Below are 14,077 nucleotides of genomic sequence, written 5' to 3'. Positions count from 1 at the left end.
GATCGTGGCCAGAGACCTTTGAAGGCCTCAGAGGAGCCGGGTAGAGTTCACACTATTCACACTACAAAAGACAGTGGTCAAAGGTACTCTGTTGGGCCTAGGACAGACTAGTAATTGTAACTGTCAGGAGGGCACGTTACATAGTTTGGCAGCAAAATTGAAGATATTTACAATAAGGGGAGCAAGAAAATAATGTAAAAACTCATTTTAGCACAATGATACAGACATAAGAATGGACTCAGGCAGCTGGGACCCCAAAAGAACTAGAAATTTCAATTTGAGTCCTATTGATTTTTTTCATTACCACCACTATCTTCACCACTGACATGTCTAAACACTTTAAAGTGAGCAAAAATGCTTTATATTATTTACTTTTCACAACAGCCTTTTGACATGTACTATAGAGACCAGCCTGAATAAACTGAGACTCAGAGGGAACTAATACCACTCTCCCATGGTTCCAGGGTTAATAAGGTTTGGAGGTTAGCTTCAATAAATCTTTCCTAATTTGCAGTCTCATATTTTCTTTTCTGTTTTATACTGCCTGACATTGGGAAATACTTTTCAGCACTTACTGTATTCAGGGTCCTGCTTTTGACACTAAGTAAAACACAATGAGGACGTAACATATCTTCTTTCCTTAAATGGCCTGGAAAGATAGGGCATATGCCCCAAAAAACCAAACAAACCCAAAACCAACCCCTCCCAACACAAAACAAACCAAAAACCTTAAAAATCATTCAGTAAAAGCTCTTTTTACACCAAATAATTAGAGAAAGAGATGTTTCTGATAGCTAGGCATTTAACTCTTCACACTCCAATTTTCTTTTACTATTCTTCAAAATGATTTTGTTTCCTTTGAAAGCAAAGGAACTTGGGTATAATTTAGCCTTTTCTTGAAGACCCCAAATCATCATTACAAGTGTCAATTACTGCATTCTTCCCTCAATACACAGTTGAATTGTAGAGTGCTTTAAGGATTTCAAAGACCTTTACATAGTATTAGCTAATATTATGTCTGACTCTTCATGACCCTATATTTATGTTTTTCTGGGCAAAGATACTGGAGTGGGTTCCCATTTCATTTTACAGATGAGGAAACTGAGGCAAACAGAGCTTGGTAACTTGGCACTCAGGTAGTAAATCTGGATTTGAACTTGGGTCTCTTTTTGATTCCAAGCTCTGTGCCCTATCCATTATGTCACCTAGTTGTCTGATTTTTAGAGAGGACTTTAGAGTTTGCTGAGATGATTGCGGGTATTATTTCATTTGGTTGTCACCTTAACCCTGTAAGGAGGATATTACAGCTATAAGTGAACAACCTTCAGTGACTTGCCTATAGTCACCGAATGTGTCAAAGGTGAGATTTGAGGGCTCTCCCGTGATCTCACCAAACCATCCAATCTCAAAAATGCAGATGGCATAGGTACAGTGCTGTGACTTAATTTTTATTTACTATTTATACCATAACTATTTACTTATATTATTATTTTATTTACTAACTATTCACTATTCACACTGGACTAGTTGATGTGCCTTCAGTGCAGCATACTGATGCCATTCAAGGGCACATGAGTGCACGTGGGCACATTTTCATGCTCACAGAGTAGAACTTCTCTAGCTTGTGCCTTTTTTGAGATGACTTAAGTGGCTTGCGGCTTTATTTTTGTCCCTCTCCAGAGTTATTCTAATTGTTTTCATTATTCACTCTCTCTCTCCTTAGCTATCTGAATGGTGTTTTTTTTGGTCACCTTGGATGTGACTGGTGGACCTTCCATTACCCTACAATGCCTTTCGATAAACAGACCTTTTACCATTCAAATGACTAAGAAGTATTTCTTCTAATGGCCCCCTCCCCAACTTATTGATGAGTATCTAAAACCTAGAGAACCTGAACCTGTGCAAACCTATGTGCTTCAGCCCTAAATGGTATGGGACATCCAATCCTAGGCCGGGAGTAGGGTAGCTCTCTTGGCCTTTGCCATCCCCCTCCCACAGGACTTAGCTCTCTGAGCTTGGAATCCCCTCCCCCTAGGCCCCCAAGGACATAATTTGTTGAGTATGTCATGTAGCCTACACTATCTGGACAGCACAGCTCCAGCCACACTTAAAATTCCAAGACAGAATTTTGTGCCTTCCACTTTGCCCTCGTCCTGATGCAGCCTTTGGAGCTTGCCATCTGCCTTACGCTCCACACATACAGCCTTAGAACCATAGACAAAGAAGTACTTTGCTATTGGAACTTGTCAACCTACTTCCTTACAGTTCCACATGCCATCCTTTTGATTTCCCAAATAAAAATCTCTCTCCAAGACCACTGTTCACCTATGTGCGCTGTCTCCTCCCACCTTAGAAATGGAAATGCCTTGAAGCACCCAGTTTTGCTGACTGTGGTACTCGGCACACTAAGTTTTAAGGACACAAGATTTGCTAGGGGGCAGGTTATTCTGCCAGCTATGCCAATTGTAAGAACTCAGATCCTCTGAAGGAATACTGAGTTCCCAAACTAAGAGGGATCCATGGCATCTTAGTAGTATATATAGGTTTATTAGGGTTTATTATGGCATTTGGGCTGTTTGAGGGGTCTGGTCCTTGGTGGCAGAACAGAATGGTGTAATGGATCCCTGTACCAAGTCTGGTCAGATATTACACAGAAATAGAATAAAGAGGGCATGGTACCAGGAATGGCCCAGGATAACAGACAAATGTTTCCATGGAATAGCCAGAGCTACTTGTAATTAGCACCAAACAGCAAGAAACAACATCCAAAGAATCAGTGCAGACCTGGACCAAGTGCTTGATGGGTTTCTTTGCCCTTGAGAATGCTCATCACGATGGAAAAATGCAGATTGCAGGACGGGGACTTTTGGATGCAGCAGCCTCTGCTTCCTTTCCCTCAGAGGCCTTACTGGAGTCTAGTCCACCATACAACCTAGAACCATCAGCTTCCAAATCTTAGCAATAAGCCGATCCCATTTGTACTAAGACTCTCCTTACCAGGGATGATGAGTCCAGGAGAAAGTGGGTGTTTCCCTGGAAGTTAAGTACAATCAGTATCAAAGGCATGTTGCCATCAGCATATGGCCAAGATAAATATAAATCTGAAACCAAGGTTGTAGGATATTTAATCTAATCCAGTCATGGACTGGACAAACAAGCCAGTCCAGCTGAAGACTTATACCCTAAGTCACCACCACCTCTCTTCAGAGCCCGAGATGGCCCAGAAGCCAGGACTACGCAGCTTCCAGCCCAGGGCCCTCTGCCATTACTCCGGGAAGCAGCCCCTGTGGCCATGTGGTCTGGCACCTGCTCCTATCAGTTGCTTATAGCCATAAGTGCTGGAAGTCTACAAAATTCTTGGCACCATCCACTGGGCCAACTATGTGGACTCCTCTGTGGAAATGACCTTAAAGAAAAAGGCTTTTCCTCAGCACCCTACAGAACAGACACAGAACTTTTCCATCTGATTAGCACCTGGCCCTTTCTCTCTCATGACAGGACTGTCTTATTTTTGTACCCCCAACCCTTAGCATGCACTTGGAACAGAGTATATGCTTAATAAATGCTTCATTCATTCTTTCAACCTATTGTCGGCAGAATATTATTTTGAAAAATGGATAATACAATAGCTATAATGTTAAAGGTTGCTAGCTGTATCACCTGGGACATTAATAGTTTCTTCATCTGTAAAATGAGTTGGAGGAGGAAATGGCAAATCATTCCATTAAGTTTGCCAAGAAAACACTAAATGGGGTCAGAAGAGTCAGACGCAACTGGAAATGACTGAACAGCCACAAAAAGTTAAAGAACGTGAAAATTCTTTTATTGATTTTATTTATGCTTTGTTTAGTAAAATAAGTCCATCATAAGTTATACTGTATACAGGAGGACAAAAAAAAAGTTCAAAATAATTATTTAAAAACTATAAAATAAATACATGTTAAAGTTTAAGGACATATGATTTCCCATCCCCTAACCCCATTTTCCCTGTGTATCAGATTTAAGAAGCAAATTTTAAATTTTTTCTTTATCTTTTGTTAGACTGTAACTTTTATGAATCTCCCAAGATTTCCAATGGTATACAAGTAAATCAGAAGGTAAAATTTAAAACTGCACATTTTATTAGCTCAACAGCCTACATTTACTTGGGTTGGGCTGGTTCTTAGAACATTTTTTTTTTTTAAAGAATATTTTACTATATACTATCTTAAAATAGAAGTTAGGTTTTAATTGTTCTTTTCTATAATCATGTTCTAATGTTTTCTGATCCACATTCCTAGTTCATGAATAGTTGTGGTCACTTTGATTTTTAAAACTCTGCTATGAAAAATTTGCCTAGTTGAAAAACTGCTAAAAAAAAAAAGTTTTGTCCTGTTATTTCTCCTTAGAACAGTGCTATCTGAATTCAAGTATTTATACAAAGAGTAGTTCTAAAACTTAAATCTACTTTTACTTCCTTTTTTTTTTTTTAAAGGCCCACTTCCAGAATTTCTAACCTCTATTTTTACCCAGAATAGAGGTAAAGAACCCAAACCTTTGAGACATCACCATTGTTCTTGAAGTCTTCTATACTAATTCAATAGTTACACTGAAATTATTTTAACATGTTTCAAAACAGTCAAGCAGATAAAAAGGTAATTGTTTTAGAAATAAATATATCCTTCTTTTAGACAAATATTTTTATCTGAACCATAATAGAAACTTAGATACTGAAAAAAGTCTGTCCCAATTATATTAAAACTTAATTTGTGCAAGTTTGCCACAAATCGATTTTTAGGCACATGTTAAAAAAAGAATTTAATTTAGCTAAAATTTGAATATGTCTGCAGGCAAATGTGGTTTTATTTTAAGTTAAAAAAATCTTCCCCATGTATATATACTTTCTGGCCATGTGTATACTGAAAACATATAACTTAGTCACCTAGCCAATGGTCTTTTTACATATTTAAATAGCATATTATTTATAATGGTCCTCATAAAAGAGAACAAAGTAATTTTAAAACAACTTTAATGTGGAGTTTTCTCAACCCATTTTTACATTCTATGAATTTTCTCATGTTCAACAAATTTATTCAAGTGATTCAAGTTATCCCACCATTTAAAAAGAAAAGTGTCTGCAATGATTTTGAACCATGGTGTAATCTTAATTTCACCATTAGCTGCTTTTTCCAGGAGTTCTTCTAATTCTTTTTTGGTCACATAACAATAGCTTTTAATCTCATTAGGATCAGGATCTAAGGTTACATTCTTCCTCACAAATAAAATGTAATCAATTTCATGTTCCCCCCATATCCCATCAGACTGTGCCTTGTAATGGATTCGTGTTAGGTAGGAAATATCTTCTGGAGGAACCTGAAACCAAAAGAGACAATTTGTTATGGGGGAAAAAAATCCTAACATTTCTAAGCATGTATAGATGAAGATAATTTGTTTAGTGAACATTTCAATAACATCTTGAACAAAAGGACAGTTGTTGGAACTTGGAAGGCAGATTTATTTGGAAAAACATGTTAACATTTGAGTAATTTAAAAAAGTCTCCTGGGATTATAGTATCTACAAGAAAGCATTATTTTACACATTTTCATCCTTTTGAAATTTTGAATTAAGGTCATGCATTATGTAAAGATATATTTTGAGAATATTTCTGAGAGAACAATGAGTTGTCACAAATTCTCTGGGAGAAACATTTTATCCATTACTGATAACTCATTTCTATCCAAAATGAAGCAAAGAAAATGTCTCAATTTGTATAATTTGGTTCTTAGGGAATTTTTACAAAACAATCACTTCCCAAGAACTGTTTATTTAACAATCTATGCAAAGCGAACATCTCAGTTCTCATGTACAAAGCAACATCCTAGGCACTGGGAATACAAACACAAAAATGAAAAAACAAAACAGTTCCTGTCAAACTTTATAATAATGTTTGATAAACACTATTAATCAAGTAAATAAAAGATAATCTGAGGTGGGGGAGAGTTCTAACAGTTAAGGAAATGGTAACAGGTTTGAGGAGGTGACACTTGTGCAAGGCATTGAAGGAAGCTGAGCCTTCTGAGAGGAGGGAGAACATCTCCAGGAAAGGAGGAGAACATGTTATCTCCTACAGCTTATTCAACAATATACTTCAAGAATCCAAAATATCTCTTGCAATTTAGCTATCAAAAACTACTTTGAGCTCATACTTGGCTCTCAGCTGATCAGCAGCATATAATATCATGTTACCTGTTCCATGGGGATTCCTAATTCGGCCTTTAACCGTCTCTGAGCTGCCCGTCTTACTCCTATGGCATTATTTTCTTCAAGTTCTCCTGGGTTGCTCAATGGATGACTACAACAAGTGTTTGTAAAACAACCTGCAAAATATTAAAAGAGATCAATTTATTTCAATTTCTTGAAAGATCATGAACATGGTATGAAGAAGAGTCATTATTAAAAGAAATTCTCATTTTATATTATATAACAAAATAAGCTTATAATAAAAATTTCTGTATTTAGAAATAAAGACTATTTTGAGATTTGGAAAAGATATTAAAAATCTATGTTAAATTAGAGGTCTGGGAGATGCCTTCTTCCCCATGTTATGAAAAGTCTCTAATGCTACTATTTACTTGCTTCTTACTAGTATCATCAGTCCCATAAATGGAAATACTAAAAAGTGTTCTTTATTAAATATCAAACAATTTTAAAGATACAAGGATGAACGCTTTGCTAAAATGGACATTAATAACTTGATAAATACAAAAATATCATAGTCAAGTTATTATCATGAAGTCATGATAGCCTTCTACTTAGAATCTTCTCCACTAATTCGTTTGTATCACCTAAATAAACATCACCATAGAATTTTCTCTGATAATAATATTTAAATAGTACTTTAGGATTTTCAAAGGACTTTGCATGTGTTACCTCATTTGACTCTTACAACAATTCTAAGAATTAGGTGCTATTATTAACATAACATAACAGATGAGGAAACTGAGGCTGAGAAAGATTGAGTGATTTGTCCAGGGTCAGGTGTCTGAAGCAGAATGTGAACTCAGGTCTTTGCAAAAGCAAGCTTAAGAGTTCTACCCAAAGAGCTACCTTAACAACACACCCCACCTCCACCCATGTCTTTCTCCCTTCTAGCTTTTTAGCTTTTTGGAGCATTTCATATATCATTTATATTAGATTATCATACAACATTCATTGCTACTCTAAAGGCTTTTTTTTTTTTTTTTTTTTGCTTCTAGATTCAGGATGATACTGGACACCTGCATATGGACATTGGCTCACGGGTTCTACAGACAATTATCTTTTAATTGCAAATTTATTAATCTTTCATTATTATTTAATCTTATCATCATCATCATGTATTAATTCAGCCTACTGTGCACAGCACTGTACTAGACTATATGGGCAATACAAAAGAAAGTGTAGCATGCTTACAATTAGAGTAGGCTGTCACCAAGTAGAAAGTTTGTTCTTGACTATGGCCATATGATCCAAACAACTAGGACTCTCAGTGGTGCAGTTAACAGAGATAGTTTAATTATTATTTTTCCCCTATAAAAATTGAATTCTTAATTAAAACAATTAAGTACATACATTAAATTCTATATTTAAACGGGATACACAATGTTGAGTAGGACTAAAATAAAAAAAACATTTAGGCATAATCTTTAATCTTAAACTGCTTTGAACCATTTAACCTAACCCTACCTTTTCTCATCTTAGAGTAGCACTAAATTCACTTTGACTTTTTAAACTTGGAGATAAACCTTTCTAGTGTTTACTGACAGCTCTGGTACATGATACAAAGCTGAACAAAAACCTGTCAAGATTTTCTTGAATACCATGAGCGCTTTCTCAGAACATGTACACACACACAATGTATATACAAACACATATTCCTTCCCCTTTTATATGTGTGTGAATTAGCATTTAAACATATATAACTTCTTTATGAACTTAGAAAGTGAGTCAATTTGGTTTTCTTTACAAGTAAATGACATTAATTTCAGGCATGAAAATCTACTTTCATAGGGAAAGAAAAGTTTTGTTCTTTTAAAATTTTCTTATTTTGAGCATCCTTTCACCCAAGAGCTCACCTCCATTTCCTAACCTTTCCTGAGACCCAAATTCTACTGCAATTCTGAAGAGTCCTTCCTGCCCACAATGGATATTAACCCCAAAGAAGCCTAAAATAAGAATAACTAACTTTTGCCAGGTGCTGTACAGTTCATAACGCTCTCCATACAAGATCTCATCACATCCTCTAAACAACACTGTGAGAAGCAGTATTAAGACTTCCTGGGACAGTTAGTTGGTGTAGTGGATAAAGTACCAGCCTTGAGGTCAGGAGAACCTGAGTTCAAATCTGATCTCATACACTTAACAAGTCCTAGCTGTGTGACCCTGGGCAAGTCACTTAACCCCAATTGCCTCAGGAAAAAATTGACTAAGTCAATTAACTTCTCTAACAGTCAGTTTGTTTACCTATAAAAAGGGGTAAATTAACACCTGTTTCACCTATTTCACTAGCTTTTTTGGAGTAAAAGATGGAGAGCTGGAAAAGACTTTAAAAGCCATTGAGTCCAACTGCCTCCTCTTACAGATGAGAATAAGTGTTTTGAGGCTCAGATGAGATGTATATACAAAATGCTTTAGAAACCTTAAAGTACTGTATAAAAATAACAAAAGACCAGATGTATCATTATTCTTAGTTTATAGATGAGGATGCCTATGTTACACAGCCAAACAGTTAATTAAGTATGAATGGTATGACTTGAACCCAAGTGTTTTATGACTCCAAAAGCTACAGGCTCCTTTAATGATATTTATTACATAAAAATCAAAAATAAGTATACTGACCTGGAAAAGTAATTTTAGCATCTGATCTCTGCTGCAGTAATAACTTATTTTCTGTATTAAATAAGAAGACACTAAAAGCTCTATGCAATAACCCTGAAGAGAAAAAAAAAGTTAATATTAACACTGACATGGCTTATTAAAAAAATATATCTATTTCTTCACCTATTAGGTCTTAGAAAGTTATCTTAACCCAATTCCCAGAATACCTTCCCTCCCACATTTGGCTAGATTTATGAAAAAGTGAAAGACTGTTTCATCAGCCACCAAGAAAGAAGTTTATTGTTATTAAGCAATAGGATCATAGATTAAGAGCTGAAGGAACCTAAAAAGCCATCTAGTTAAACTCTAGGCTTTGCAATGATTCCCTCTGAATGATCAATTAGTCTATAATTTCTACATAACAATGCTGACATGTCTTAAAGTTTGGCTTTTCTTATCTTCATTTACAAAATGAAAGCAGCCTCAAGCATCTAAATAAAAATATGAGGAGAAAACTGGCAAAATATTTATATTACCGCCATGCCACTGACTAAACAAAGCCCAAATGGAGAGGTGGCTGACAATAACAACTCTAGTTTATTTCAAAATGATTTCCAATACCAATGTCTCTGAAGAGCTGGTTTTTGCCAATTGGAAATGCCAGATAAAATTATTTAGAAATGGGAACCAAAAAATTCCAACTATACCTTTATCAATGTTTTCATTCAGGTGGCAATTCTTTTTTGTTTCTGCACCAATTTTGTTATCATTTTCATCAATAAGAATGCACATCTCTGCAAGGAGCTGAACTTGCTGTTCATCAAGGTTGTCAGTATTTATTTCTGGCATCGTTACACTATGTTTAATTCTTCCCAAGAAGCTGATGGAAAAAAGGAGTGGCAGAAGATGATAACAAATTTCTTATAAATCTGTCAATGAAATCTTCTACTGACCCCTACCTGCCTTCCATGCCATGGTGGAGCCTCTTCATCCAGATAACTGAGGAAAAGGAGGCTGCTCCTGGCCAAGACTAATGACCTCACCTGGACCTTTAGCTCTCTCCCTTCCCATCCTTGACACAAGCTTTTTCACCAATCACACCCATACCAAAGCTACCTTCAATCTCTTCCTATCTTTTGCTCACTTACAGCTGACTAGAAACATGCTCACAACTACCTACTTAAATAGATGTACTTGATCCTGTATTCTCTCTCCTTACTTTGCAGGCCAAACTAGGTACACTGACTTCTTTACCTCCCACTCACTGTTCAACAGGGCAGTCTAGTTTTTGACCTCCCCAGTTGATTATCAGGTTCAGCCACTGCTTGGACTACTGTCATATGCTTTCCTTCTTGATTCTGGTCCCTACTCTTTCCAAAGCATTTCTTGTAGGAGCTATACAAATTCTGTAAATTTTTAGCAATTTAACCTATTAACTGTTCTCTACAATACATATCACCAGAATGCATTACTCACGACCCCAGAACACCTCACTTCAATGTGCAGATAACAACTCTGATATTTGTACTTTACCCCAGTTGATTTAACTTGTATGATATTTAAGTGTAAATTTCTTCCCTCTTGTCTATTTCCCTTTTGGGGAATAAAGTTTATTGTTTAACTCTAGTATCCTCATACATAGGATGGACTTAATAAGATGACGTCCCAATGAGGAATTCCCTCACTTCTGGTACAATTTCCAAACCCCATCACAGAGAAGTTCAAGAGAACAGAACTGGATGAAAGTTACTATCAGTTTGTGATTTTAGGTCCTGTCTTGTAGATCTAATTTTTAATTCTATTTTGTCATTCTTACCTAAATTTAAAAAATCTAAACAAAGTGCAACATAGCAAGGAAGAAGACAATAGAGTATACTTGAGAGACATAATCATAGTGTAGACAATAAGATACTTGAAGTAAAATGCAAATGAAAAACAATTATCCTTAAGAAAATTCAGCAGTTTCTGTTTTTTAAGGGGAAGAGAGAGAAAGTTAATTTAATAGTAGCTGCTTAATATTTTTAAAAATCTAAATCTCTAATCCTTTTTATTGCTCAGGATAGTCTTTTCCCCCCCAAAAACCACATAGCTCGGAAATTCTTCTTAATTTAACTTGGCCAGATCTGTGAAATACTAGATAAACTCTTCCAGCTCTAATCTTTAATATTCTACAATCCCTTTAGAATGTAGCATAAGTTAATGACTCAGTGTGGTCAATGTTGGCCAGAGGCCTCCAGTAGAATTTCCATGACCAGTGCTCATTAATGACCCGTTCATACTTGTAGAAGACTCAAAGTTGGGAGAGAGCAACAACAACAAAATTTTTTAAGGCTAGAGCACCAGGCCAATTCTCGAGATGAAATTCAAGACAATATTGTATCTGGAATAAATAAATGAACTATTCAAGTACAGGATGGAAGATACCTGCTTACACAGAAGTTTTGTCTAAAAAAGATAAAGGGTCGGGCGCTATGGCTATGGATAGAGCACCAGCCTCGGGTCAGGAGGACCTGAATTCAAATTTGGTCTCAAACACTTAATACTTACTACTAGCTGTGTGACACTGGGCAAGTCACTTAACCCAATTACCTGGGGGGGAGGGGGAAGTTAAAAAGTTTTACATGGACTGCAAAGTCATTATAAGTCGGCAGTAGGATCTGCCAGCTAAAAACATGAATGTAACCATGGTGTGTATTGAGGAAGGTAAACTTCCAGGGAGTGATTCATGGAATATTGGATTCAGTGCGAACAATCCAGAAGAGGAGAATCCAGAAGAGGATAATCAAAATAGTGAAGGGTTTTCAATTTATGTTATGTGAGGCAGGAAAAACTGGGCATACTTAGCTTGAAATACTGAAAACTGTCCTTTCAAGTATTTGAAAAGCTTTCAAGTAGAAGAGGGATCAGAAAGTTACCCCTTCAGGGCAGAACTAGAAACAAGAAAAAAATCCAAAAAAAAAAAAAAAAAAAAAAAAAAGAAAAAAGAAAAAGAAAAAGAAAAAGAAAATAAAATTTAAGCCTCATGTCAGAAAAAAACTGCCTAACAATTAGAACTATCCAAAATTGTGGTTCTATGCCTTGGAAAAAAATTAATATTTTTATTAGAAATCTTCAAAAAGAGCCCTGATAACTCCTTGCTGAGTGTATTAGATCTAATGAAGTATTCCTCCTGTTTTCAGTCAGGATGCAAAGGTTTCTTTGAATTATACAATCCAATGCATGATGTGAAATAAAGTTCACAGGAAAGGAAAAAAGGGAATTATTTGAGAGACAGAACATTTAGTCAACATTAAGAAATCGAGCTATAATTTTTGTAGGCCCATGTAAAAAAATTTTTAAAGTGTACTTTTGAATAGTAGGATCCATAAAACCTCCCCCTTATGGGGGCATATCAAAACACATTAAAATGTAATTGGGAAATATTTAACACAATACATAAAAAATACAACATAGATAATGTTAATTTGTAATTTTTAAAGTCAATATTCAGCCTCTGAAATTTGTTTCTATTTGAATTTGACACCACTGCCTTTTACCACTGGAAATCAGACTGCTTCTGACCTGTTTGTTTCTCAAGCTGAAAAGGTGAAGAAATTACTTTTCAGTGTTTCCCAACATCTCACCATCTTAAAGTACCTAAGCTTCAGTAGCATCCAAAACTTTCTGCCCCAGTCCTGCCCTGGGGGGCTCAATTCCCGGCTCAGTTTCTTATTAATCGGTATTATTTAACAAAAGCCACCACCTCCTAGAGCCCCCGATTTCATCTGCAAAACTGCACAGTGAGAGGGCTCGGGGTTTCCTTTTTCCACTCGAGATCCCTTTTCGCCCCAGAAATTTTCCCGTGATGTCAGATGTCTAAGTAAACAGGTGTACAAATCAAGTATTTACCAAGAATAAATCGTAATTTCGTGACCGCCACCCTAAGAAGCTATACAGGGTCCAGAACCACAGTGTGAGCAGTTTTGGTTACATGACAAGGATCATTCCCAGCTTTGGATGCTATGCTAAATTGTCTCTTTTCACCCTGGTTGCCAACTGCCAATGAAAAATTTCTCATTATGAATTTATAGTGTTACCAATTCATTTATCCAAATGTCCCTGCTTAGCTAGTCTCCACTTCTCCCAGTGCTAAAGAGCTCGCCAGCTCCTCTCCCCCACCGCAGCCCCGTCCGATGCCCCCCACGGCTCCAGGTTTCCCCCCAGCCGGGAAAGCCGCCGAGCCCCTTCCCGGGCGGAGGCTCTTCTTCAGCTTCTAACTTCGGTCCGAGGGCAGAGAGGAGCCGCCTAAGTCCGCGGAACAACAAGGCAGAGGAGAAGCGCCTTTTCACGGCTGAGGAAGGCCGGGGGAGGTGAGGGGCTTGCTCCGAGCTCCAGCGACCGCGGCGGAACCCCAGGAGCCTGGGCTCCACCAGCCCCTCCCATCGAGGGCACACGCCGGATCCCCTCGGGTGTCCAAGTCTCCAGCCCAGCGAGGGGTCGTCCCCTTACCCTGCGCTCTCGCTGAGGGCCCGGCGCTGCGACTCCGCTCTGCCGACTGCACAGGCGGACGAGAAGCCGGCACTCACAGCTCTAAAACGGCCACGGCAGCTTACGGGGAGAAAAGGGGACGCGCCCCGGCCCCGCCCCTCGGCGGAGGCCCAGGCCCCGCCCTCCAGCGCCCGGGCCAACGCCAGCCGTCTCGCGCCGCGCCACATCTTCGTGCCGACCAATTAGGGCCGTTCTGAGCTTCACGTAGCCCGATCGCCTGATGGCTCCACAGCAGGCGAGAGCGGAGGCGTCCTTCCCGGGCCCGCCTCTGGCGTCCTGCCCCTCTGGGTCGGCGGCGGCGTTCCGGAGCCGAGCGAAGTGGGCTGAAGCAATCGAGGTGGAGCCGAGTCACGCGGAGCAGGCTGGCGAGCTCAGCCCCGGTATTCCTGCCGCCTGTGGGGCCAGAGGGGAGAAGCCTCCGCCCCGGGCCCCGACTCGGACTTGTGGTTCTTTTTTCAGGAAGGGGCGGGATGAGCCCGCCGGCTTGTGTTCCAGCCAACAGCCAATGGCGCCTCCTGCCCTCGCTGGGTTTGACCAATCCGTTGGCGATCCTGGTTGCGGAAAGGGCGGGAGAGGGTGGGCAGCTCTGCAATGGGATAGTGTGAAAGCGAGTTGGGCTCTGCTTCTGCACCTGTTCTGCGGCCTCGGCTCAATTCTCCGCCCGCGGCTCCGGCCGGAAACTGTAGACCCCCGGGGCCTCTGCGGGCGGAGCGT

At 38.7% G+C, this 14,077-nt stretch overlaps 1 protein-coding gene across 3 annotated transcripts; it reads right to left on the bottom strand.

The window, feature by feature from the left end:
* Nucleotides 1–3,801: 3,801 nt before the first annotated feature.
* On the bottom strand, nt 3,802–13,795 carry IDI1 (isopentenyl-diphosphate delta isomerase 1). Of its 3 annotated transcripts, none has more exons than XM_074267218.1 (5): nt 13,325–13,795; nt 9,544–9,716; nt 8,858–8,950; nt 6,227–6,357; nt 3,802–5,352 (listed from the first exon to the last, which is right to left on the bottom strand). In XM_074267218.1, exons 1-5 carry the CDS (start codon nt 13,528–13,530, stop codon nt 5,035–5,037), a joined length of 921 nt encoding a protein of 306 aa, XP_074123319.1. In that variant the 5' UTR covers nt 13,531–13,795; the 3' UTR covers nt 3,802–5,034. The 3 variants fall into 3 exon arrangements, with proteins under 3 accessions (XP_074123319.1, XP_074123320.1, XP_074123321.1); XM_074267219.1 differs by having other exon boundaries at nt 12,913–13,408; XM_074267220.1 differs by lacking the exon at nt 13,325–13,795 and adding an exon at nt 12,725–12,843.
* Between the last annotated feature and the right edge of the window lie 282 nt (nt 13,796–14,077).

Source organism: Sminthopsis crassicaudata, chromosome 5, assembly GCF_048593235.1.
Source record: "Sminthopsis crassicaudata isolate SCR6 chromosome 5, ASM4859323v1, whole genome shotgun sequence".
NCBI classification, from domain to species: Eukaryota; Metazoa; Chordata; class Mammalia; order Dasyuromorphia; family Dasyuridae; genus Sminthopsis; species Sminthopsis crassicaudata.
Note: the sequence above shows the minus strand (reverse complement) of the source record. Positions and strands in the feature narration are given on the sequence as shown.